This window comes from Artemia franciscana, chromosome 7 (genome assembly GCF_032884065.1).
Source record: "Artemia franciscana chromosome 7, ASM3288406v1, whole genome shotgun sequence".
Classification (NCBI taxonomy): domain Eukaryota; kingdom Metazoa; phylum Arthropoda; class Branchiopoda; order Anostraca; family Artemiidae; genus Artemia; species Artemia franciscana.
The window spans coordinates 49,559,514-49,584,072 of NC_088869.1; the positions used below are offsets into that span (position 1 = coordinate 49,559,514).

A 24,559-nucleotide genomic window follows, 5' to 3' on the forward strand; every position below is an offset into this window, starting at 1 on the left:
CTAGTGATCATTTCAGTGACACTACAAAAAAAAATCGCAGACCTTTTAAAAATAAAAATAGTTTATATGTTTTTAGCTAAAATTGTACGGAATTGAATGCACTTTCTTTTCGAATATGAAAAAAAAAATTGTCACCTTGAAGAAATTTCGAGTTTTTAGCTTTTCTTTGAGATATTTGTTGAATTTTACAGCACTTATTTTGAAACTGCAGTAAATAGAGAAAGAAATAGTGTTTTTTTTTTCAATTTAAAAATCATATTCTTGTAGATCTAGATCTCTTCTTTCGATTGATATAACATTACGCCAGATTCCTCATCCCAATAAGTCGCAAAAAATCCTGAATCGTCACACTTAGTTATAGGCTAAATTTGGCGTTTTTGGCCTATATCTCAGAAACGCCCCAACGGCGAGCATGCGCCCTACGATATTCGTTTTCAGCATGGTCGACTACCCTGGGATCCATCCTCAGCATTTTTGTACCTTCCGGCATGGGTGGGTGCACAATACAGAATCTGGCGCTCTGACTATAACGTTTGTCACCTTTAACAATTTGAGACCTTGTTCTTCTGGACATACAGTGCTCTTGAGTTGATGAATCCCAATTGAGCCTTCACTTCCTCTTCTTTCACTCATGGATGAAGATGTATTTGATAGATAAGATGGAAGGAGTGCTGGCAGTTGAGTCCCTTAACTGCTTCCAGTGGTTTGTGACTCTTCTTAAGAAGTATATTTGGCAGGATCTTCATCAGGAATTTGACTCAGGTAGCTCCGTAGAGTATCCTCTTGTATAATGATGGCTGGTGCTATGACTGCTTCCGAAGATTGTAGAGTTTTCTTCTTGAAGTTTGTAAGTCAGAGTAGTCTTGAACAATGCATACTTTATGAGGGTAGGCAGCTTAAGCTGCTTGACGCCATCCTAATATAAAGTGAATTTTAGGCCCTTGATGCACTTTGTTGCTCACCTCTGAACACTTTGATAAGCATTATGTCTTGCCAATAAGATGATCAAGCAAGACACATGCCAAAATCAAAATTTGGGTCAATTGGTGTTTTAAACAATTGTATGATTATGGTTGCCTTTCAGCTAATTGAGTGCTGCTATTTTCATTGTTATTAGCATGTTTGCTTTGGAAGAGCTGCCAACTGTAATTCTATCTCTTGATATAGCTGTAGAATAACACAAATAACCAAAAAGCATTAAAACAATGAACTAAACCATCAAAATGTCATGTTTCCTTCCATTGTTGTTGACACTTTAAAATAGTTTTTTAAATAATATCCTTATTCAACAATCCTATTGTAATCACTAGGGCAGACTGGATTTCTCTGGAAAAAGAATGCAATAAACTGGTTTACAAAGAAGACATGATGCATCATAAGATCATAGGCAGCACAATAGCACTGCCTAACTAAAGAACAATATTGACACAATGTAACATTATTTTTTTTTGGTTAAAGACCAGGGCACTTCATATAGAAGGAGTTGTCTCAGAAGCTTCAAAAAGGGCTCATTCGATTAGAAATTGAGAGGACTAGTGCCCTTTTTAATAGTCGAAAGTGATTGGAGGACAAAATAGCCCCCTCCCCATGCTCGTAATTTCCCCTAACATACCCAATAAAAATTTTGAGATGGCTATTTTGTTCAGCGTAGTTGAAAGGTCAGGAAATTATGTCTTTGAGGATGACAATCACTCCCCTCAACAGACCTCAAGAAAAGAGTATGCCCTTTGGGCATATAAGGCTTTAATGGAAAGGGTGTTCGTATAAACTTCCAAGGGGACTTATTGGATTGGTAATCAGAAGTTCTAGTGTCCTTCTTAAGAGTCAAACTAATTGGAGGGAAGCTACCCTCCCAAGTGATTATAAGTTATGCCCTGGGGGGTATTTAATGTTTTTGTGGAAGAGATCCCTGTATAAACTTTAGATGAGGCTCTTTAAATTGAAAGTTATAGTGCCTTTTTTAAAAGTCACAAGTGATTTAAGAACAACTAACCCTCCCCCACACCCATCATTTCATCAAAGACATCCAATCAACATTCTGAAATGTCAAATTTTGTTCAGTGTAGTTCAAGAGTCTGGATATGTCTTTAAGGATGCCCCCCCCCCCACAACCAACCCTCAGAGAAAAGGTTGTAAGTTATGCCCTTAGAGTATATAAAGTTTTCATAGAAAGGATGGTTGTATATCTTTCTGAGGGGGCTCATTGGATTGGTAATTAGAAGCTCTAGTGCCCCTTTTAAGAGTCATGACCAGAGAATAGCTATTCCTCTCTCCCCCCACACACTGTTTTCACAAAATGCATCCAACAGAAATTTTGAGATAGCCATTTTATTCAAAATAATACAAGGCTTATAATATAAAATATTACAAGGCTTATAATCCAAGGCTTGGGGTTGATACAAACAACCTGAGTCTGGGGACAAGGGTTGTAAGTTATGCCCCAGGGGCTTGTAAGGTTTTTATGAAAAGGGTGGTTGTATAAACTTTAGAGATGGCTCATTTGGTTGAAAATTGGAAGTTCTAGTTCCCTAATAGCAATGCCTCTAGTGTTGGCATACCCCCCCTTCCAGAACCCTGGGGCAAGGGATGTAAGCTGTGCCCTGGGGGCATATAAAGTTTTAATGAATAGTTGGCTGGATAATTTTCAAATGGGGCTCATTCAATTTGAAATTGAAACTTATAGTGATCTTTTTAAGAGTCAAAAGTGATTTGAGAGCAACCAGCTGCCCCCTCCCCCAACGCCCATCATTTCTCAAAACAAACACCCAAACAAAGTTTTGAAACATCTATTTTTTTGCATTGTTGAAAGATTAAGTAATTATGCGTCCCCCCCCCCATTGAGGCCTTAGGGAAAGGGTTGTGAGTTTGGTAATTTGTTCATTGTTTGCATATAGTATATCTTATTGATAAAAGGTATGCATGTCTGACTTCTACTCTCCTAAAATATGAAGGGCATTTGGGGGAATGTTGAACTAAATCCAAAATATGTTTATTGTATATGGGTTGTCTAACGGGTGTAAATCAGGATTGACTGTGTGTACTAATTTGGGATTTTCAGCGAATGAAAAGGGAGATGATCAATTTACCAAAAAGGCAGTATTTGCATGCTACTACTACTACAATTACCCCTACATCTACTACTACCGCAACTGCTATTACTTCTGCCAATAATATTGCTAGAACCATTACTTCTGTAGCGAGAACAACTAAGGTTGAGGATATTGAAATAAACATCTAGGGAAACGTAGAGGGGAATTTTCAACTAAATCAATACATATTATGTGCATATAGATTGTTGATGTAAGTGCATCAGTAATCTTTTCGGAACGACTTATTGCATCAAGACGAAACTTTAGGGACAAAATGTGTGGGATGTTCGGTTGACCAAAGGTAAAATATACTCTTTACTATTGTTGTTAATACTGTTGCTACTGCTGTTACTACTACTGATGATAACACACTATTACTGCTACCGCTGCTCCTACTACTAGTACTACTGCTACTAGTACAAAACTAGTACTATTAAGGGTACACGTATGAAGATGAAAATTTGATAGAATATTGATGGGAAATTTGAACTAAATCAAACCACACTATGTGCATGCAGATTGTCAAAAGGTCATATCTCAAGAATGGATTTGGGTATTAAGTTTGAACCTTCAGAGAACACCTAAAAGGGAAGATCAATTGACAAAAAGGTAATATGTGCACGTCACTACTAACACTACTACCACTGCTGGTTTTACTGATACCACTATTGCTACTAAACTATTCCAACTACTACGTCAATTGTAACAACTTTTAAGGCCTAGAGTATTAAGATAAAAAGGGCGTCAAAAAAGGGCCAAAAGCACACGTAAGCAATATTTTTTGAATGACTTACCGGGTCAAGGTGAAATTTCCGGGGCATCATGGAAGGGATGTTCAAGTGACCAAAAGGCAAGATGTACATGCTACTACCATTATTAATACTGCTGCTACAACTAATTTGACACTTACAGTGCAACTACTTCTCCTACTACCACCACAACTACTGTAATTTTAGTACTATTATTGCTAAGTATATGAAAGTAAAATTTGTGGGAATACTGATGGCAAATTCAAACTAACAAAAGACTCTATGTGCATTAAGATTGTCAAAAGAGTCTATCTTAAAAATTGATCTGTATATTAAATTGGAACTCTCAAAGAATGCTTAAAGGGGAAGATCAATACATCAAAATGCAATATGTGCACAGTACAGCTAATACTGCTACCATTTCTATATTTACTGGCTCTACTACTACTATTACTGTTGCTCCAACTACTACTTCGATTGCAAATACTTGTAAGGCTAACAGTAATAAGATGAAAATTTCAAGAAGTATATGATTATACAGGTTATCAAAAGGACACATCGGCAATGTCGTAGCGATGGATAATTGCTACGTTAGCAATTGGTGTAGCAATTATCTACACTAATTGCTACTACTTATTAGTAGAGCACTAATAAAGTAGTATTAGTGCTCAACAATTAATTTGAGCACTAATACTACTGCTGTGACTACTATTACAACTGTAGCCAAGCGTGTGAAGGTGAAACTTTCATAGAATTTTTAGGGTAGAAGGTAAACTGAATCACAACATGTCATCTGTATGCAGGTTGTCAAAAGGGCATATAAGCAGTATCTTAGAACAGTTTTGTGTGTCAAATTAAGACTTATAAGGCTGGCTTGTTGTGGGGGATGTTGAATTAACCGAAAGACAAGATTTACGTCATAATGCTACTGTTTATACTCCTACGTCTACTGCTACTATTATTTTTACTGCTACTACTAAAACTGCTACTAAAGCTAAGACTACTGCTTTTAATTCTATTACTACTACTACCGGTGCAACAACTATAAATACTATTGCTGCTACTACTGCTACTAAAGCTAATGGTACTAAGGTGAAAATTTTGGGCAATATTGAAACTGTGTTGAATTAAATCGAAACGCACTATGCCCCCATTAGCCAAGAGGACGTATAAGCAATGCTTCAGGAACGGTTGATGGTATTAAGTTGAAACTTTCATCTTGTGTTGAAGGGGATGTGACTACAAATTTTGCTACTACACAAGCTAAGGGTATTAACGTGAAGCTTTCAAGGAATTATTTTTTTTTTTTTAACTGCAAGTAAGGAGCACCATTAAAACTTAAAACGAACAGAAATTATTCCGCATGTGAAAGGGGTTGTCCCCTCCTCAACGCCTCGCTCTTTACGCTAAAGTTCGACTCTTTCTCAAAACTCTACTTTTTAAAACAATAAAAAACTTCAGCGTAAAGAGCGAGGCGTTGAGGAGGGGACAACTCCTTTCATATATGGAATAATTTCTGTTCGTTTTAAGTTTTAATTTTTGATTTAATTTCTGAACGTTTTTAAATTAATGCATGTTTTGATTTTGGCTCACCACACATGAATAATTAAAACGAAATTTGCATTTTTTTTTTTTTTTTGGCTAAATGGCGTTCTCATAGTTTTGACCGGACGATTTTGATGAAAAAAGGGGTGGGGGAGGAGGCCTAGTTGCACTCAGTTTTTGGTTACTTAAAAAGGCAACTAGAGCTTTTTATTTTTTTTACGAAGGTTTTCATTAGTAATAAATATACGTAACTTACGAATTAACTTACGTAATGAACTTCTATATTTGTAGGGTATATTTTTATTACGTATATGAGGGGGTTGTCCCCCTCTTCAATGCCTCGCTCTTTACACTAAAGCTTGAATTTTGTCCAGATTCTCATTGAATGACCCCTGAATCACAAAGGCTGTAGAATAAATAGTTGAAATTACTAAAAATACTTTAGCGTAAAGAGTGAGTTATTGTGGAGGAGACGAACCCTCTAATATACGTAATAATTTCTGTTCGTTTTAGGTTCTAATTCTGCTCCTTACTTCCAGCTGAAAAATAAACTTTTTTTTATTTATTTCCTCATTGTTTTTTTTTTCAATAATGCTAGAAAATCCTGCGGCCCCTTCATGGAAATTTTCTTCCCTCATGATAAATTTCGCCATGGAAAGATCTTCTCACGTAAACCCCTCCCCTCGACACCCCTTTAACGTGAAAAAGTCCTGAAGTCCCAATAACCATTACTATGTGTAAACAATGGTCAACATTTGTAACTTGCAGCCCCTCCCCTGGGGACTCTGGGGGAGTAAGTCGTCCCGAAAGACATAATTATTAGGTTTTTCGACTATGCTGAACAATATGGCTATCTCAAAATTTTGATCCGGTGACCTTGGGAAAAAAGTGAGCGTAGGAGGGGCCTAGGTGCCCTCCAATTTTTTGGTCACTTATAAAGGGCACTAGAACCTTAAGTTTCCGTTAGAATGAGCCCTATCGCGACATTCTAGGACTACCGGGTCGATACGATCACCCCTGGGAAAAAACAAACAAAAAAATAAACAAACATATGTGATCTGTCTTCTGGGAAAAAATACAAAATTCCATATTTTTGTAGATAGGAGCTTGAAACCTCTACAGTAAGGTTGTCGGATACGCTGAATCGGATGGTGTGATTTTTGTTAAGATTATATGACGTTTAGGGAGTTTTTCCCCTTATTTCCTAAAATAAGGCAGATTTTCTCAGGCACCTAACTTTTTATGGGTAAAACTAAACTTAATGAAACGTGTATATCTGGAATCAGCATAAAGATGCGATTCTTTTGATGTAACTATTAATATCAAAATTCCTTTTTTTAGAGTTTTGGTTACTATTGAGCCGGGTCGCTACCACGAACTGTTTGATGTTTAGGCAGATGTTGAACTAAATCAAAGCGAACTATGATCGTGTAGATTGTCAAAAGGGTGACAAAGCAGCATCACAATATTATTAAGTTAGGCCTTTCTGGGTAAGATGTGGAGGATTTTGAACTAACCCGAAGACACCGTGTGTATGCTGTTAATCCTACTTCTATGGTTACTGTAACTAATGACACTAAGGGCAATAAGTTGAAACTTTTAGTGAACACTTAGGGGGAGTTTTGGTTAAATTAAAAACTATATGCATGCAGGTATCAAAAGGGCATATAAGCAATATTATAGGCATCACTGTTCTATCATGGCTAGTAATATAACTGAAACTTTTAAATTAGTTAATTTGATTGGAAAGTAAAAGTTTTTGATTGGAAGGCAATTAGCCCTCCTCTTTAGCCATTATTTTCTAAACACTTCGAATCAAGACTTTAAGACAGCCCTTTTGTTCATCATAACTGAACGGTCTAACAACTGTATCTCCAGGGTTCTTGTGTAGGTCAATCCCACCCCAGCTATGGAATTTGCCCTTTATTCTTAAAATTAAATCAACACGCACTGTATGTATGCTAGTTGCCAATAAGACATCTCAGCAGTATCCCACGAGCGACTGAGGGTATTAAGTTCGAACTTTCGGGGCTATTTCTATTACTGCTGCTCTTAAAATTTAAATCAAAAGAGTGTAAGTTTATCCATGCCGTCATAGAATATAGATATAATTTTTTGGGAATGGTATTTTTCAGGTCAACTAGAGGAGGTATAAAACTAAGTTCAACACTACTATTTGTGTCAAGATTTTCAAAAGGGTGTATGTTGTTATAAATTGTTGAAAAGGTTTTTCCAGCATCAAATAGCAGGCCAAACCATAAATTGTTAGAGAAAAACCGAAAAGATTTAAGCTACTATTTTCTTTTTCCCTGAAAGAGACTTTGTCAATATAAAACAAACAGAAATTTATTTTAAAAAAACTTTTCAACAAAATAAGTTTTTCAAAGAAAAGTATTAAATTCTATTAAACCAAAAATGAGTAAAAATTGAATCAAATAACCTACCAAGTGTAAAACCACCACAAATCAGCATCAATGAATAAATGAAACGCAAAACGAACAAGAATTACAATAAATAACCGAGTCAAACTCAAAACGAGTTATAAATCAAAAATTTATTTTTAAATGTTTTGAATTTTATAACTTGAATAAATAAATGATTATTAAGGTTTTAAAGAATAAATATCAGCATATGTGTATTAAACTGACAATGCACATTCATTTGCGTTTTTTTTTTTTTTTTTTTTTTTTTTTTTTTTTTTTTTTTTTTTTTTTTTTTTTTTTTTTTTTTTTTTTTTAGCAAAGTGCGAATTATGTTCTGGCCTTTAGAAGGCGAAGGGGTTATGAGCCTTAGTGATGTCAATTTCTGCTCGTTTGGAGTTTTACTTGGTTATTTATTTTAATTTCTGTTGTTTTTGTGTTTAATTTATTTATTGATGCTTATTTATGGTAGTTTTACGCTTAGTAGATTATTCGAATCTGTTTTGTGGAATTTTTCTTTTAATTAATAAACATAAATAAAGAAATGGGTTATTGAGAAATATATCTGGGACAAGCAAGTGGGGGGTGCGTTGCCGGAAAAGCAACCTGATGCTTTTCCTTATATAACAAGGAATCTGATGGTACTTTTATTAGCACCTTTACTTTAAATGCGATCCATGAGTTCATATTTACCCAGATTGCTGCAAGTATAAATATCATCATCATTACTATTGTGTCTCAGTCCGTCATTACCCTCCTAATGGGGCTAGATGTTCCCCAAGGTTGTACAGGCCTTTTATAGTTTGCTGATTTTATTTTTAATAAAGCTTTGATTTGATTAAAATCCAGATTATCTATTGTAAACAAAATGCACTTTCATGGGAGTGGCCCAAAAGATAGTATATCTGTGTGAATCAATTAGTTATAAAATAAAAAATGTATTTATTAAAATATGGTCAACAGAAGAAAAATTTTGTCATTAAGCACAAAAGACGTCAGAACGCGCAAGCTACTAAATATTAAAAGCCCGAACAAAACGACACACAAAGAATTGCAAATAACGAGAGGAAAAAAGGGAGGGAGGAGGAATTTCTTGTAGATGGGAAGGATGAGGAGATTTGAGCCAAATTTCATGCACTGTTTCTCACAACAGACAAAAGCAGGTCAAGTTCAAATGCTTTTTGATAAAAAGAGTAAGCCACCACAACATGAACTTCCATAGATAATTTGTAGTGTATTGTTCTGAATCTTTTCAATTTTATCAATTTCTTCTTTTGGCAGGATGAATTTCCAAACAGGAGACGCGTATTCTAATAGTGGGAGGATGAACATGCAGGAAATTAAGTTAAGCTCATCCTCTGGAACCATGAAATTCTTTAAATTTTTCAGCATTCAGATAGCACCATTTTCCTTTTTGACAATCCTTCCTATATTTTCACGCCAAGTTAGATTAAAAGAGATCACTAGCCCTGACAGTGTAGCGCTGTTGGTGGAAAGGTTTGGGTCTAAAGGTGGTTCAAATTCAGATTGTCTTAATTTTTTACTGATGATTTATTACTTATAGATAGTATTTGCTAATGGGAAACATAAGTTTTTTTAAAAGAAAAGTGCCTCATTAAACCAAAACTGAATAGAAATAAATCAAATAATCTTTAAAGTAAAAACTACGGTGTCTAATAGAAAAAAAATTAAAAGATATAAAATATTTTGTTCTATGAAAAAGACTATATCAATAACTAATGAACAGAAATTAACATAATTTTTTTTGCACAATACAAGTTTGTCAAAGAATAGTAAAGAGCCTTGTTAAGCCATAAATGAATAGAAATAACTTCAAATAATTTTTAAAGCGTAAAACTACCACAAATTACCATAAGTAAATTAATTAAACCCAAAACGAACAGAAATTATTACGTATGCGAAAGGGGTTGCCTCCTCCTCAAGCCCTTGCTCTTTATGCTAAAGTTCTTTTTTTATAGAATTTCAAAACAAAGCTTATTGTTCTTATTGAGTGGCGATTGTTTTATAGAAATCGTTCTTAAAGAATTAGGACGAAAAGTCAAAACCTTAGCGTAAAGAGCAAGGTCTTGCGGAAGGGAAAACTCCTTTCATATACGAAATAATTTATTTTCGTTTTAATTTTCAATGTTGCTCTTTATTGACAGTTGAAAAACTTGTTTAAAAAAATGTAATTTCTGATCGTTTTTAAATAATACCGGGAAATCCGACTCTCTCTCCATGAAAAATTCCGGTACTTGTGTACTCAAGTTTACGATTTGTTAAACTTTAGAATAAACCGGTTTCTTCATTAGTTCGTTACTTTAAAAACAAATTTGAATTATATATTTACAAATTAGGGGAGGGGGTAAGTATAGCGTGTCTGCATGCAAAATGTGTTATGTACAAATATTCTGCATAGTATAAAGTAAGAATGGTTTTTTGACTTCAAACTGTCAAAATACTTTACCCCCCTCTCCTTATGTGCAAATATATAGCCCAAATTATATATTTCCCATCTATTCTGTCACTTTTTTTTGTCTTGTCTCGTGCTAAGCTTAAAGAACCTAGCGAAGAAACTGGTTTGTTCTCGAGTTTTACACAGCGTATACTTGAGTGAGTGGCGTATAATACACAAGTAACAAAATTTCTTCCCCCTGTGGAAAAAAGTCTACATACTTTTGTATGTAGGATATTATATTGAAAATATTTTTATATATATATATATATATATATATATATATATATATATATATATATATATATATATATATATATATATATATATATTTAAATATAGAATATTTAGAATATTATATGAAAAATATAATCTACATACTTCCATCTTTCGTCTATCTCAACAGCTATTCCATTAATAATAAGAAGGAAGAATAAATGACCAATCAGGGTTCCTCACACGAAACTTCACAAAACAAGCAGAGAAGGAAAATAAATTATTTGACAATTTGTTCTTGGTTTGCTCGAAAACTTCCTGCAGTGTTAAAAAGAAAAGGGGAATAATTTTCTATACCATCTTTCCCAGCAGATTCTTGTGATCAACTGATGGATTGATGGGCTATTGAAAGTCTGTTGCAGATAAATTTAGCCTTTTTATAGGACTGTCTAGATGTTTTAAAATAAAATAAAGTAAACTAATGACAGTGGGCAGTTGAACTCTTTGGCAAACTGTTTTTATCAATTACTCCCAAAAGATTTTTTTTTTTTTTTTTTTTTTTTTTTTTACCACAAAGTAGCACAACTCTCAGAAACTTAGCTTAAGGTTGGTGTGATAGTGATCTGCCCCATACCATAACTTTTAAACCTCTTTTTTATGCTTTGAATGACAGTGTATGCTCTGTATTGTATAACCAGAACAACTCTATATTCTAGGTATGTCAAAAATTGCCGTACATCGTCTTGTGCCACGTGAATGTCAAGACAAACCAAACACTTGCCAGTCTCGTCGGATATTTCAGAATGCGTCTTCTTGTATAGAAATCACACTGGAAAGTCGAAAAAGAGGTCCAAAAAAATCTGTCATGAGTAATATAGAACCAAATGGAATAATTACTGATAGTGTTGACGCCGCTTTAGAACAAGGAGACCTTTCAAAACGATTAGATGGTGTTGTGCTCTTTCTGGAAAACCTCAAAGTAAAAAACAATGGTAGGGTGATTTTTAAACTGTGTTTAAAGTGCTAAAAGAAGAAGTATTTATTAGTAGAAATTGGTGAAGAGCACAAAGGCAGTATTGTTGCTTATTTTGGACTGGAAAATTTGAATTTGGCTGCCAAGGTTCAGGTCCATAGAATTAACGCCATTAAACAAAATACGGATATATCAATAGCCACGTATCAGGATACGTGAGCTATCGTTACCATGCGGTTGTTTTTTTTTCAAACAAGTTTGAAATTACCTTTTCTGACATGCTTGGGGACCATGGTGCCTGGAATGAAAATGATGTAAGAAGTAGAGCCTAATGCCTACCAGTATTCCAACATCTATTTTAACCCCCCCCTCCCAATATTTCTTGAAAGTTTCAACTTAATACCCTTTGCTGTTTCTGAAATATTGCAGATGTGTAATATTTAAAATATGGATCCAAATAATGTGTTTTGACTCAGTTCATCCTCCTCAGCATTCCCCAATTCCTACCATTATTTCAACATCTATAGGAGCAAAGGAAAGATTATAGTTTGGTGTTTGAAGGTCTAAAATGCTAAAACACCTAACATGGTAAAAAGTAACTGAAACGTTTATTTACTGAGAGTTCCTTAGCCAGAACCGAGTGGTGCCACCCAAATGCAGGCAACTGACAGGTTTCTATTACGCGTAACGTTGCAAAAGTGACTGGAACGTGTGTCTACCATGAGCTTCTTGGCCAAAACCGAGTGGTGCCACCCAAAAGCAGAACACTGACAGATTTCTATTACACGTAACATGACAAAAGTGACTGGAACGTGTATCTACCTTGAGCTTCTTAGCCAAAACCAATTGATGCCACCCAAAAGCAGAACACTGACAGATTTCTATTACACGTAACATGACAAAAGTGACTGGAACGTGTATCTACCTTGAGCTTCTTAGCCAAAACCAATTGATGCCACTCAAAAGCAGAACACTGACAGATTTCTATTACACGTAACATGACAAAAGTGAATGGAACGTGTATCTACCTTGAGCTTCTTAGCCAAAACCAATTGATGCCACTCAAAAGCAGAACACTGACAGATTTCTATTACACGTAACATGACAAAAGTGAATGGAACGTGCATCTACCTTGAGCTTCTTAGCCAAAACCAATTGGTGCCACCCAAAAGCAGAACACTGACAGATTTCTATTACACGTAACATGACAAAAGTGACTGGAACGTGTATCTACCTTGAGCTTCTTAGCCAAAACCAATTGATGCCACTCAAAAGCAGAACACTGACAGATTTCTATTACACGTAACATGACAAAAGTGAATGGAACGTGCATCTACCTTGAGCTTCTTGGCCAAAACCGACCGGTGATCCAAATGGGAAACTCTGACAGATTTCTAATAAACCCAATACGGCGAAAGTGACTGAATTGCTTATTCGTCGAGAGCTTCTTGGCCAAAACTGATTGGTACTATGCAGAACTCCGACATATTTTTATTACACCTAATAGTAAATACAAAGTTCAAATATTATTATTTTAATTATCTACACTTAACAGGGATACGCAATGAAAAGGTTATTTGAGTTGGTAAATTCAGGCATTAAAATTTTCATCTTCAAGCGAATAAAATGAAATTTTTGTGTACACTAGTTTTTTCAAGCAGATATAGTTAATTTACAACGGTCTGTTATCTAATTACAATTATATTCCAATTTAAAGTGATAAAATACACCAACAAATGAAGAAAACATGCCAAAAATTGCACTACAAAGTCGCGGGGTTGGGATTTTTTTTGCCCTTTGCAGAATCAAATCTCCCCTCCAATACAAAACACAATCTCAATGGTGGGATGGGATGCTCAATTGCTTTCTTCCTAAAAATGCCAACGTTAGATATTTGTCTATGTTTTCTTCCCAGTAAACCAATGGGTCCATGTCCTTGTCAGATAGCTCTTTACTTAGGTTTTATAAGACTTAGTCGTAGGATAGTGTTGGTTTCTATCTCTTGACGCACAAAAAAACGAGGACTTTTGCTTGCCATGGTACAGGATCTTTTCCAGGAGCCATATTGTTCCTGTTTCAGTTTTTTATCCATTTGTTCAGCAACAGCTTGTATTTATTGATGAAACAACTTTCTGGTCTAAAAACTGTTGAACTATCAAGCAATATTTTTTTATTCAATTTTTCGAGAGAAAAACCGAATACTCTTATTATACTTCCTTGAGGTTGGTCGTGCTTATTTATTTGTATCTTCTTTGAAGAATAAAATTACATGTCCTGGTGTTTTGAATGGTGATTGGTAGATGAAACATTCAACAACAGATAAACCTGTTGGAAAATTATTAAAAGTTTTCTTTTAATTAGCATATAATAATAAGAATATATGAATTAGAAAATGAACAGACTTTAAACTGCAAAAAACTTAAAAAACAAGTAGCGAGCAACATTAAATCCTGGAATAATCATATAATAAGTCAAATATTAAATGAATAAAAATTACTATGAATAAAAAATGAAGACAAGTAATAAAAAATAAGAGTTGGGTTTCAACCCCTCTGCCCTTTAAAGACCAGAATAGGCTGTTGTATTTTGTAAGGCACACAGTAAAACGCAAAATCCTTGCAAAATTGTGCAGGTCACGAGTCTTGTGTTGTAAAAGGTAAATATATAAAAAATTCAAGAATGTTTAATAATATCTAGTGGTTGCACACTTTGATCAGGTTAATAGACATGCAATTCCTTAAAAAATCGTGTTCAAGGTCTTGGTTCTTTTGAATGGAGAGAGCTGTTCTCGATCTGAGATAGAAAGAAATATCTGACCAAAAGGTCAGAATTGAAATGATTTAGATTTCGAGTCTAAGATTTAATCGTCATATTTTTGTCACTGGAGGTAAAACTTAGCCTATTAATTCCTTTTTTTTAGTCCCACCCCCTCTCCTCTCAGTGGTGCCGGAATAATTAAACTACAAAAATTAATGACAGTGTTTATGTACCACCTATGCTTAAAAGAAAACAAAATTAAAACCTTAACCATGTTAATTAATCTTTAAGCTTGAGAAGTTGAAAACTAGCCAGGCGTTTAGCATCCATGGCTTAATCAAATTGCAAAACAAAAATACTTTTCGTCAAAAGGTGCTCGGCAAATGAAGAATAATGTTGCTGTGGCTAATTTAGGAAGTGAGACTAGCAGTTGGTTCGATGAAGATTTAGGAGTTAATCAATGGTTGTGTTTTATCCCTGTTTATATGGAATATTTCACTTGTCCTAAAAAACAAAAACTAGGGTCTGGGGGATCATGGTATCAGCTGGAAAGGTAAGATCTTCCCAAAATTAGATTAAAATGTCTTCGCAACTTTTGCTAGCGTATTGAACAGTTTTTCGGAGAGTTTGAGAGCTCAGAAAGTAAAGGAATTTTAAGGGCTAACCTGTATTTCTCTTGTGAGCCCTGATTCATTTTAATTACTTGGGAAGAACACCTTAAATTTGAAGTGTTTTTACTTTTGAGTTTACGATTTACTAACTACGATGAAATATGTTCATGGACCTTCTTTTTGGTTGATTGATTGTACTGTTTGCCTAGGTGATTAGCTGTTTGGCTAAGTGATTAGATGGGTGAGTAGGTCAAGGGCTCGTTCAAGTTCTTATCTGTCTCAATTGTCAAAATAGTAAAACCAGTGGCGGTTCTTGCCTCTCTTGTTCCTGGGCAAAATCTTGATTAGTGCCCTCCCCTCCTGTCTCTCACAAAATTTTAGGGCCAAACTTTGACAAAATTTTCGTTTATTAGCATTATTTTAATTATTCATTTAAATTATTATTATTAAATAAACATTTAAATAAACATTATTAAATTATTCATTTATTATTTAAATTATGTATTCATTATTTTTTTATTGGCTTTTATTTTATTAATTAATTAAGAATTTCCTAATTATTTTCATTTATTAATTGCATCCTCTACTTAATAAAAATAAAACTCAAACTTTGCTAAATAAATTTAACCATTAAATTATTTATTTGAAATTTTTTACCCCTACAATTTCCGCACCTGGGGCACGTGTCCCCTCTTCTTCACTGTTTTTTTCTTCTTCTTCACCGAATAATTAGCAGAAAGATCAGTACCTGAGCTAAGATTAGGATTGTGCAAGCTTTAGTAAGAACAGTGTTCTAGTATGACTGTGAAATGTTGAGGCAATACAAGATTGAAAACAATACGATTAGTGTTTTGAAAAGATTGTTTTTAATTAAATTTTAGTATAACATGATGCATTGCATAAGACATAAAATAAGAACCTTAACAGTCAAATATAAATTTTAAAAAGCAGAATGTTACTGTCAAATGAAATACATAAATTGAGATTTAATATTTGAAATTAAAGCTAATACAAAAAAGTTAATTTTAAGATTTAGTTTTTGGTATGGCTTTTGGAAAAGATGGAATAACAGTATTTCTCAAGCTTTTCTTTGCATTATTTTGGCATCTAAAATTTCTATTTTTGTTTCTAAGCGCCTACTGTAACTGAACTTAAGAAGTGGTCTATAGTTCAGTTAAAAGTTATTTCTTTTTAGTTTTAAAATGTTTTCCTGTAGTTTTACTTTTTGATAGTTCTGTGCAAGGAGCTTTTTGTACCCAAGTATTTACGCTCAATGCCTTATCCAGTATAAAACTGGAAGTTGCATTCAATATATTACTAGTGTGTTCTTATCTTTTCTTTCATTTTTCAGATGATCAGTCTTTCAAAAGACTCCTCGGAAATCTTACAGATACTGTAAATGACGCAAAAATAGTTATCAGCAGTCAGTCAGATCGTTTTAACCAGCTAGAATATGAAAATAACGGATTAAAAAATGAAGTACGATTGTTGAAGAAAAAAGTTGCTGATCAAAAACTGGAGCTTACTAAACGTCATAGTCAACTTCAACGGTTTATCAAGCTTTGTAGGTATGATATTCTTTTTGTATCTCGGACGTTTGCTTGGTGGTACTATATTTTTTTTCTGTGTTTCTTCTTTTAAAAAATTCAAACGTGTAATCATGGACTGATGGGAATATTGTTTCTTAGAATACGTATATTAAACTGTTTGGATTGATCACCGACTCTTACACTGTTCTGTTCTTCATTGCTGTGTCTTTAGAATTGAACTACACCAATTAAAGTGTTTGGAATTGATAAAATGCTAGCATGAAAAAAAATCACTACTCTATCAGAGTTGAGTTCTACCTGAAGAAAGAAATCACCTAAACCGCAGACCTACTAAAGTCTTGTCTTTATTTGTCTTTTTCTGTCAACTTAATTAAATTATTTTTTGAACATCTACAGAGCTTTGCTGACAAGTGAAATTATCCGTTTTTTTGTAATTTAAACGATCTTTGTTTACGGAACCAAAATGTACACGTAAAAAATAAATATCAAACAGTTCGTGGTAACGAACTGTAGTAAGGAGCGACCCGGCTCAATAGTAACCAAAACTCTAAAAAATTGAATTTTGATATCAATAGCTACATCAAAAGAATCGCATTTTAACGCTGATTTTAAATATATATCCCCAGAAAGAAATTAACTATTATGATCCATTTCAGCTTCTTGTTTTCGTCATAATCATCAAATTGGTTTTTATTGTCTCAAAAGGCTATTGTGTTTAAGTGTTCATGTGTCAATTAGGAACTCTGTATATACAAAATGTTTAAGTAATGGTCTGTTGTGATCACGTAAACCCATGACTCTCAACGTGGGGTTCAGGTTCAACCGGTGGGGCATGGCAGAATTTCGATATGTCACGGGTCAGATATGCATCCTTTGGCTGTCTATACCTTAGAGCCTTTGAAAACAAGACAGATTTTGTGTGAATTACGTCGCATTGTATAAAAGGAGTTGTATTCACGTAATATTCTTCATTACCATGAAATATGCATATAGGATAACCCGAAAAAAAAAACAAGTTAAAGGACTTTTAAGGTTTTTTTTGGGTGAATATGTAAGATTTTGGATCATAAAATTAAATACCATGAGGTGGGAGGGGGGTCAGGATTTTAGAAATGCTTAGGTGGGCCATGATCCAAAATCTGTTGATAACCACTGGTTTAAACTGTTGGTATCATAGAAAAGTCTGTCGGGGTTTAGTGATTGGGAGAAATGGGGTTTAGTAATTGAAAGTAGTAATAAATCACCAGATATTACAACCTTGTTCAGTATTTGCTACATATTTTAATAACAGCCTTTTCTGGTCATTTGGATTTCTGAGAGGACTGTCTGTCCAAAGTTAATAAAAGAAATTTTACAATTCAGCAATTTGAAAAAAAAGTGAAAGATTTGTTTGGGATTGCTTAAGTCTGTCATTATCGAAAGTATAATTAAATTTTTATGTTAGTCAATTCTAGATATTACTCAACATATATAGCCGTAGAGCATTAAAGTTCTTTAGAAAAAGGAAAGGAAATAGCGGTCTGTTAGTAGTAAAAATTCTTGAAGTGCATCGTCTTAAAAACAAAATGCTATTAATTAGAACGACTATTGAAATACAAAATAAATTTACGAATTTACGATTTTTTTAATTTGATCGATTACCTTCTTTTTCTTTTTTTTTATGTAAATCTACCGATAATTGTTTCTCATCATGTGTTGTTTGTCTAAGAAGTGGTACGTTAGTAATCACTTTTGATCATTTTATATGTAAGTTATTAAATAAAAAAAAACTAATTTTTTTAGCTGAAAGTAAGGAGCGACATTAAAACTTAAAACGAACAGAAATTACTCCGTATATGAAATGGGTTCTCCCCTCCGCAATCCCTCGCTCTTTACGCTAAAGCTTTTAATTGTTTTAAAAAATAGAATTGTGGCAAAGAGTCAAACTTTAGCGTAAAGAGCGAGGGATTGCGGAGGGGACAACTCATTTCATATACGGAGTAATTTCTGTTCGTTTTAAGTTTTAATGTCGCTCCTTACTTTCAGCTACAAAAATTAGTTTTTTTTATTTAATTTCTGAACGTTTTTGAATTACTGCATGTTTGGTTTTGGCTCTCCTCATATAAATTATTAAAATTAAATTTGTATATTAATTCTTTTTTTGGCTGAATGGCTTTCTCTTAGTTTCGATCAGACGATTTTGAGAAATAAAGGGTGGAGAAGGAGGTCTAGTTGCCCTCCAATTTTTCGGTTACTTAAGAATGCAACTAGAACTTTTAATTTTTAACGAATGTTTTTATTAGTAAAAAATATACGTAACTTAAGAATTAACTTACGTAACAAACTTTCATAATCTTATATTTTTATTATGTATACGAGGGGGTTTGTACCCTCGTTAATACCTCACTCTTTACACTAAATCGTAAGTTTTGTCCCAATTCTTTAAGAATGACCCCTGAATCAGAAAGGCCGTAGAATAAATAGTTTAAATTATTAAAAATACTTTAGCATAAAGAGCGAGGTATTTATCTCCTCCTAAATACCTCGCCCTTTATGCTAAAGTATTTTTAGAACCCCTCATTTGCGTAATAATCTCTGTTCGTTTTAAGTTTCAATGCTACCCCTTCCTTTCATTTGAAAAAACGTTTTCATATTTATTTTTCATTGTTTTCTTATAGTAATGCTAGAAAATCCTGCGCCCTTTTCATTGAATTTTTCTCCCCCCATGACAGATTCCTCCTAGGAAAGATCCTCCAACATAGCCCCCTCCCCTCAGCCCCACCCCCAAACAAAATAAAATCCCCCTGAAAACGTCTGTACACTTCCCAATAACCATTACTATATGTAAACACTGGTCAAAGTTTGTAACTTACAGCCCCTCCCCCAGGGATTGTGGGGGAGTAAGTCATCTCCAAAGACATAGTTATTATGGTTTTCGACTATGCTGAACAAAATGGCTATCTCAAAATTTTGATTTGTTGACTTTGGGAAAAAAATGAGCGTGGGAGGGGGTCTAGATGCCCTCCAATTTTTTTGGTCACTTAAAAAGGGCACTAGAACTTTTCATTTCCGTTATAATGAGCCCTCTTGCGACATTCTAGGATCACTTGGTCGATACGATGACCCCTGGGAAAAAGAAAAAAATAAATAAACACGCACCCGTGATTTGTCTTCTGGCAAAAAATACGAAATTCCACATTTTTGTAGATAGGAGCTTGAAACTTCTACAGTAGGGTTTTCTGATACGCTGAATCTGATGGTGTTAAATCGTTAAGATTCTACGACTTTTAGGGGGTGTTTCCCCCTATTTCCTTAAATAAGGCAAATTTTTTCAGGCTCGTAGCTTTTGATGGGTAAGACTAAACTTGATTAAACTTATATTTCAAATCAGCATTAAAATGCGATTCTTTTGATGTAGTTATTGATATCAAAATTCATTTTTTTAGAGTTTTGGTTACTATTGAGCCGGGTCGCTCCTTACTACAGTTCGTTACCACGAACTGTTTGATAATCAACTATCCAATGTGCTTCGGAGAACAAACACAAAGTCTCTTAATTCTCGACTATCTAGCACTTCACCAAGGCGTTGGTGACTAATGGTTACATCTCTTTTTACAAGGGTAAGAAGTTATACAACTTAAGCAATTGTTTTAAATCTTTCAATTATTGATTCATCTATTGTAGAATACCCGAATTTTTATATGAACTTGTCTCTTTTTGACTCTTTTTTAAGATGTGGTCACAACTTTCCATGTATCCACAAAATCTTATTTTTTCGCTTCTGACTGGTGGTAACCTGTCATTTAGTTTCGGAATTATTTGGTATATCTTATTGAAACTTCATAGTAGAGCTAACTAAAAAAAAAAAAATTCCGCAATCCAGTCTCTGGAGAAGTTTGTATTTCTTTTTTTTGTCATTTTCGAGAGATTTTTAGAGCTTTAATACATTCTCATTGTTCTAAAATTATGCTGCTCAAATCTTGCAGGGCTCATTGGGCTATAAATTAAGAGTTATAGTGCTCTTTTTAGGGATTGAAACCAATTGGAGGGCACTTATTCTCAATGTCATTGCCTCAACTGTTGCCCTAGGCACCACTCCAGCACCAAATTCAAGAATTGAAAAAAAAACATTTTATAAAAAATGATTTGAACTCAATCTCCCCTCCACCCTACTTTGTATTATTAGACATCCTTCTCTTCTTTTGATTGAAGAATTGTCCTAAATGATTGAAAGGTAATCATTAAATATCATTAAAATTGTACCATGACTGTCCTAAGACTGACATGGTCTGTGTAACCCTAGGGGCAGGGACATTAAACAATGGTATGGTCCAAAAATAGATGTTTCTTGGATGCATGATAATATAAAGGTGGGAATGTTACACCGTGTTTGGATCATAATCATTAAGGTCTTTTAGCCAACGAAGTTGGCCTAAGAAATAGGTTTATAAAATCATCTTCTAGCTTATGTGATTGGAGAGCTCTTGGGGCCGTCATTTCTCTCTAACGTGTCTAGTTTCGTGGATATCGACAAGTTGCACCTCGTTCGACCTAGGGATCAATTAAGGAATGTTTTAAATAATTAAATGTTAATCATTAAGATTGTAACACTGAAAGAAAGTGTTTTACAAATCATTCTTAATTTTCACCGAAGTTGTTGATTTAGGCCTAGTTTTAAGTGACTTATCACAGATATGATGCTAAAATTTTAATACGAGTATCTTAAAATAAAACACAGCATGAAGGTTTAGTTTTTTCTTTATTACGCAAATGACTTCAAAGATTTCTCCAAAGTTTGTATTAATTATTTCTTATCCTTTTATTTTTATCAAAATCAGTCGCTAAAATTGCAAATTCGATCTGAAAAACAATCAGAACATTAGTCGCTAATTGTGTTTGACTCCAGTCAAGGAGTTTTTCAAGCATCAATTGCAAATATTAGGCTACGTTTGCAGTTGGATCGTTTCAAAACGAAAAAAGTATACTGTATGCTTGTCTTAAAAAAAAATTATATTTCTATAACAGTTAGTATCGAAGGTTGTTTTATCTGTATGGAAAATTGACAAGTCTCCAGCCAAAACTCAATAAAAAAATGTCTCACAACTGGTAATTGAACTAATAAACACACTTAGAAACAATAGGGAAAGTTTTCTCAAGACAGTGGAATTCAATTCAGTGAATATTTTGGCCCTATATCCAAGGGCCGTCCTCGGCACAACACCAACAAAGACTGCATAGTTTTCAAACCTTTACTGTATTCTCAAAATTACCACATTATTAATTCAGAAGATTTAGTTGAAAAATTCAACAACACAATTATATCCGAAAACACAGTAATTAGTCGTTTTGGCATTGTTTCCATATCGGTTATTGTTATTAGTCACTATTAATGGTAATTGAACATCGAGGTGGGTGATAAAGACTTTTGAAGTCAATAAGCATGGGCAACGCACTGCTTTAGATTTAGCACAGAATAATTTTGCCTTCCATGTGTTTTTGTTTTCCTGGCCACATCAGATAGGACGGATGGTTTTTAGAAAGTTACAGACAAATACAATTTGTCTTTAACAAACTTTTCGAGATAGGCTGTAAACTCTAAGATCAGCCTTGTTTATGTGACAGCCTGTGTGATTTATACAACGTCAAAGGCAATGGGACAAAATTGTTAAAATAATGTTTTTCAACACAGTTCTCAGTTCTCACATATATATTTTAGCACAGAAGTAGTTAGGCTCCACCTTGTCAAAATCATACTAGGATTTCAGGAAATTTGATTGGAGGATCTCAAGTAAGGCTATGGGATTTGACCGCCTCCTGATTTTGTTCAATTAGACATGTTGTACTATTATGGCTCCCGATCATTGAAGGATTGAGCAGAGAATTGTCCTAAATGACTAAATTATGACTGCTAAAAATCAATTGCATTAGTTAAACTAATTGCATTGATAATTTAGTTATAATATAAACAATTTGGGAATTAAGCTTTGCAGAAAGCGTCTACTGAAATTTATTTTTGTGGAATACATCCAGTCCCTCTGGTATTACGAGTTACGAACTATCTTACTCTGACTACTCTTAGCATGACAGCTGAATTAAAAAAAAAATGTTTTCAATTTAAAATTTGTTCAGAACTTATTAGTCCGTGATTGCTGAAAAAAATTGGGTTACATTAGGTTATTTTGTTTTATCCCCGAGACCCTTGGGCTCTGAGGAAACTGAAATGCACTCTAGTCACTAATAATTTACATTTTCAGAGAAATGCAACTATCCATCGTGACCTTCATTGGCTTAGAACCCGAAAATGGAATCGACTAACTCGAGTATATTTTCTATTTTTATATGTTTTGTAAATGAAATTCAGACCAGGATTAGATTAGTAAATTTCTTGTATTGAGTTTCTTGTGTAGTTTGAGATTCAATTTTCTTCTTTTTTCAGTCACTATCCGAAACATTACTTAGGCACTAGAAAATTGACCATTTCGAGATTTGGGGATTTGGAACTAGAAATGTCCATTCTCCGTACGGCCCTGGTGTTTGACATACGATCCTATTACGTTTTTTTCTATTTAGGATATTTAGGGTATTTCTAGTAGAACCTAGCTTCTGGTCCTTTGTTTCAGTCAAAATCGTACTCTCGTAATCACTACCTACTGGTCATTAATAGCTAAATAATTTATAGCACTCTTGTATGCTCTAAAATTTAAGGATTGGGGGTGGCTATGTTGAGAAAAAATTGAGATGAATGAGATAATTGCCAAGTATTCTTTTGTAGCTATTTCTCAGAATGTGCCACCCTCTCAAAAAAAATGACAATTCAATCCATCCATGGCCTATGGTCCTCTTCAGGTCATAAAAACGAATACGCTCTAACCCCTTGGAGTCCAAAGAGGTCTAAAGCAACCTCCTTAAAAGAGAGGCTGCCTTCTAATTGGCCTTTTAGATACTTGTTTGATGTACCGTCACAATATGTAGCGTAACTAGTCAGTACCAAAAAACTTCTTGTGATGGATTTGCTATGGATTTACAGACACATTCATCTAAATGATATAATTCTAGAATACACGGCAACAGATCAAATAGTCTAGTTCAGGGTATTTAATTAACAGTCAATCTTTTTCCCGTCTCTCGCCTTGTTTAGTTTCTTTCTTTTTCAGATTGAGGTTTGTTTTCTCTTAGCAAGTGTTTGTACACTATTTGTCTGCAGTCCTACGGTCTGAACGTTTGAACTCTGAAAGTCTATGCTCCTCATGCCATCATAACCTCAAAAATGTTATAATTAGGTAAAAATAACTAAAAAAAATCCCTAGACCTTGTAACAACTTTCATACAACCATGTGCTAATACAATATTACTTAATCTTAACAATGTAACCCAAGTAGCCGAAACTTGTCAGGAAATGTTTTTCTTGCCTTGCCCGACTGTCCTTTATATTAATTTTAAAAAAAAATAAAAAAAAAGTTTTTCAAAGAAAAGCAAAAATCTGCATTAAACCAGAAATGAGCAGAAATAAAATAAAATTGTTTTTCAATCGTAGAACCACCATAAATCACTATCAATAAATAAATGAAACCCTAAACGAACAGAATTGATTTAAAACTTTTCGGAATATTGAGGGTGATGTTGACACTATGTACATGCAGGTTGTCAAAAGAGCGTAGCTACAATATATCAGGAACTTCTTTGGATAATAAGTCGGAACTTTCAGGGAATGTTAAAGGGTGTTTTGAACTAAATCAAAAGACGCTGTGTCCACCAAGGTTGTCAAAGTGATGTACGTGCAATGTTATAAGAATCGCTAAAGGTATTAAGTCAGAACTTTCAGGGAATGTTGAGGAGGACTTTAGACTAAATAAAAATACGTTATGTGAATCCTGGTTGTCAAAAGAGCATATCTGCAGTAACCCAGGATCGGCTTGGGTTATCAAGGTGAAACTCTCAAATTTCAACTTTCTGAACAAATTACGCTATTGTCTTTTTGTAAGCTTTAGGGGGCAGTAGCCCTACTCCTTCTTTTAGTAATGTCTGTTCAGGAACATTTTAAATTTGGCTGGGTTGTTCATTGTAATTTTTGTGTTCTGTTGGCAGTGTTGCTCTCTTTTTCAAACCAGATTGAAGGCTGGGGTGTCATATGATTTAAATTGAATCTTTGTTTAACCAGCTGATTTCTATATATATTGTAAAGAAATTGATCTTGAAGAACAAAAGGTCAGTGAAA

At 34.1% G+C, this 24,559-nt stretch overlaps 1 protein-coding gene across 7 annotated transcripts in view; it reads left to right on the forward strand.

Moving 5' to 3' along the window:
* The window catches only part of LOC136029414 (uncharacterized), a 34,189-nt gene extending 11,450 nt beyond the window's left edge, over positions 1-22,739 (forward strand). For 4 of the 7 annotated variants that reach the window (XM_065707784.1, XM_065707785.1, XM_065707787.1 and 1 more), the window contains exons 2-5: positions 11,191-11,466; positions 16,167-16,383; positions 19,791-19,964; positions 22,599-22,739. In XM_065707784.1, the coding sequence (XP_065563856.1) occupies positions 11,193-11,466; positions 16,167-16,383; positions 19,791-19,941 (642 nt within the window). In that variant the 5' untranslated portion in view covers positions 11,191-11,192 and the 3' untranslated portion in view covers positions 19,942-19,964; positions 22,599-22,739. Of the gene's footprint in view, positions 1-3,674; positions 3,699-6,724; positions 6,874-11,190; positions 11,467-16,166; positions 16,384-19,790; positions 19,965-22,598 lie in introns of those variants that run through there. The other 3 variants (XM_065707788.1, XM_065707786.1, XM_065707782.1) reach the window with 3 other exon arrangements.
* The last annotated feature ends 1,820 nt before the right edge of the window (positions 22,740-24,559 follow it).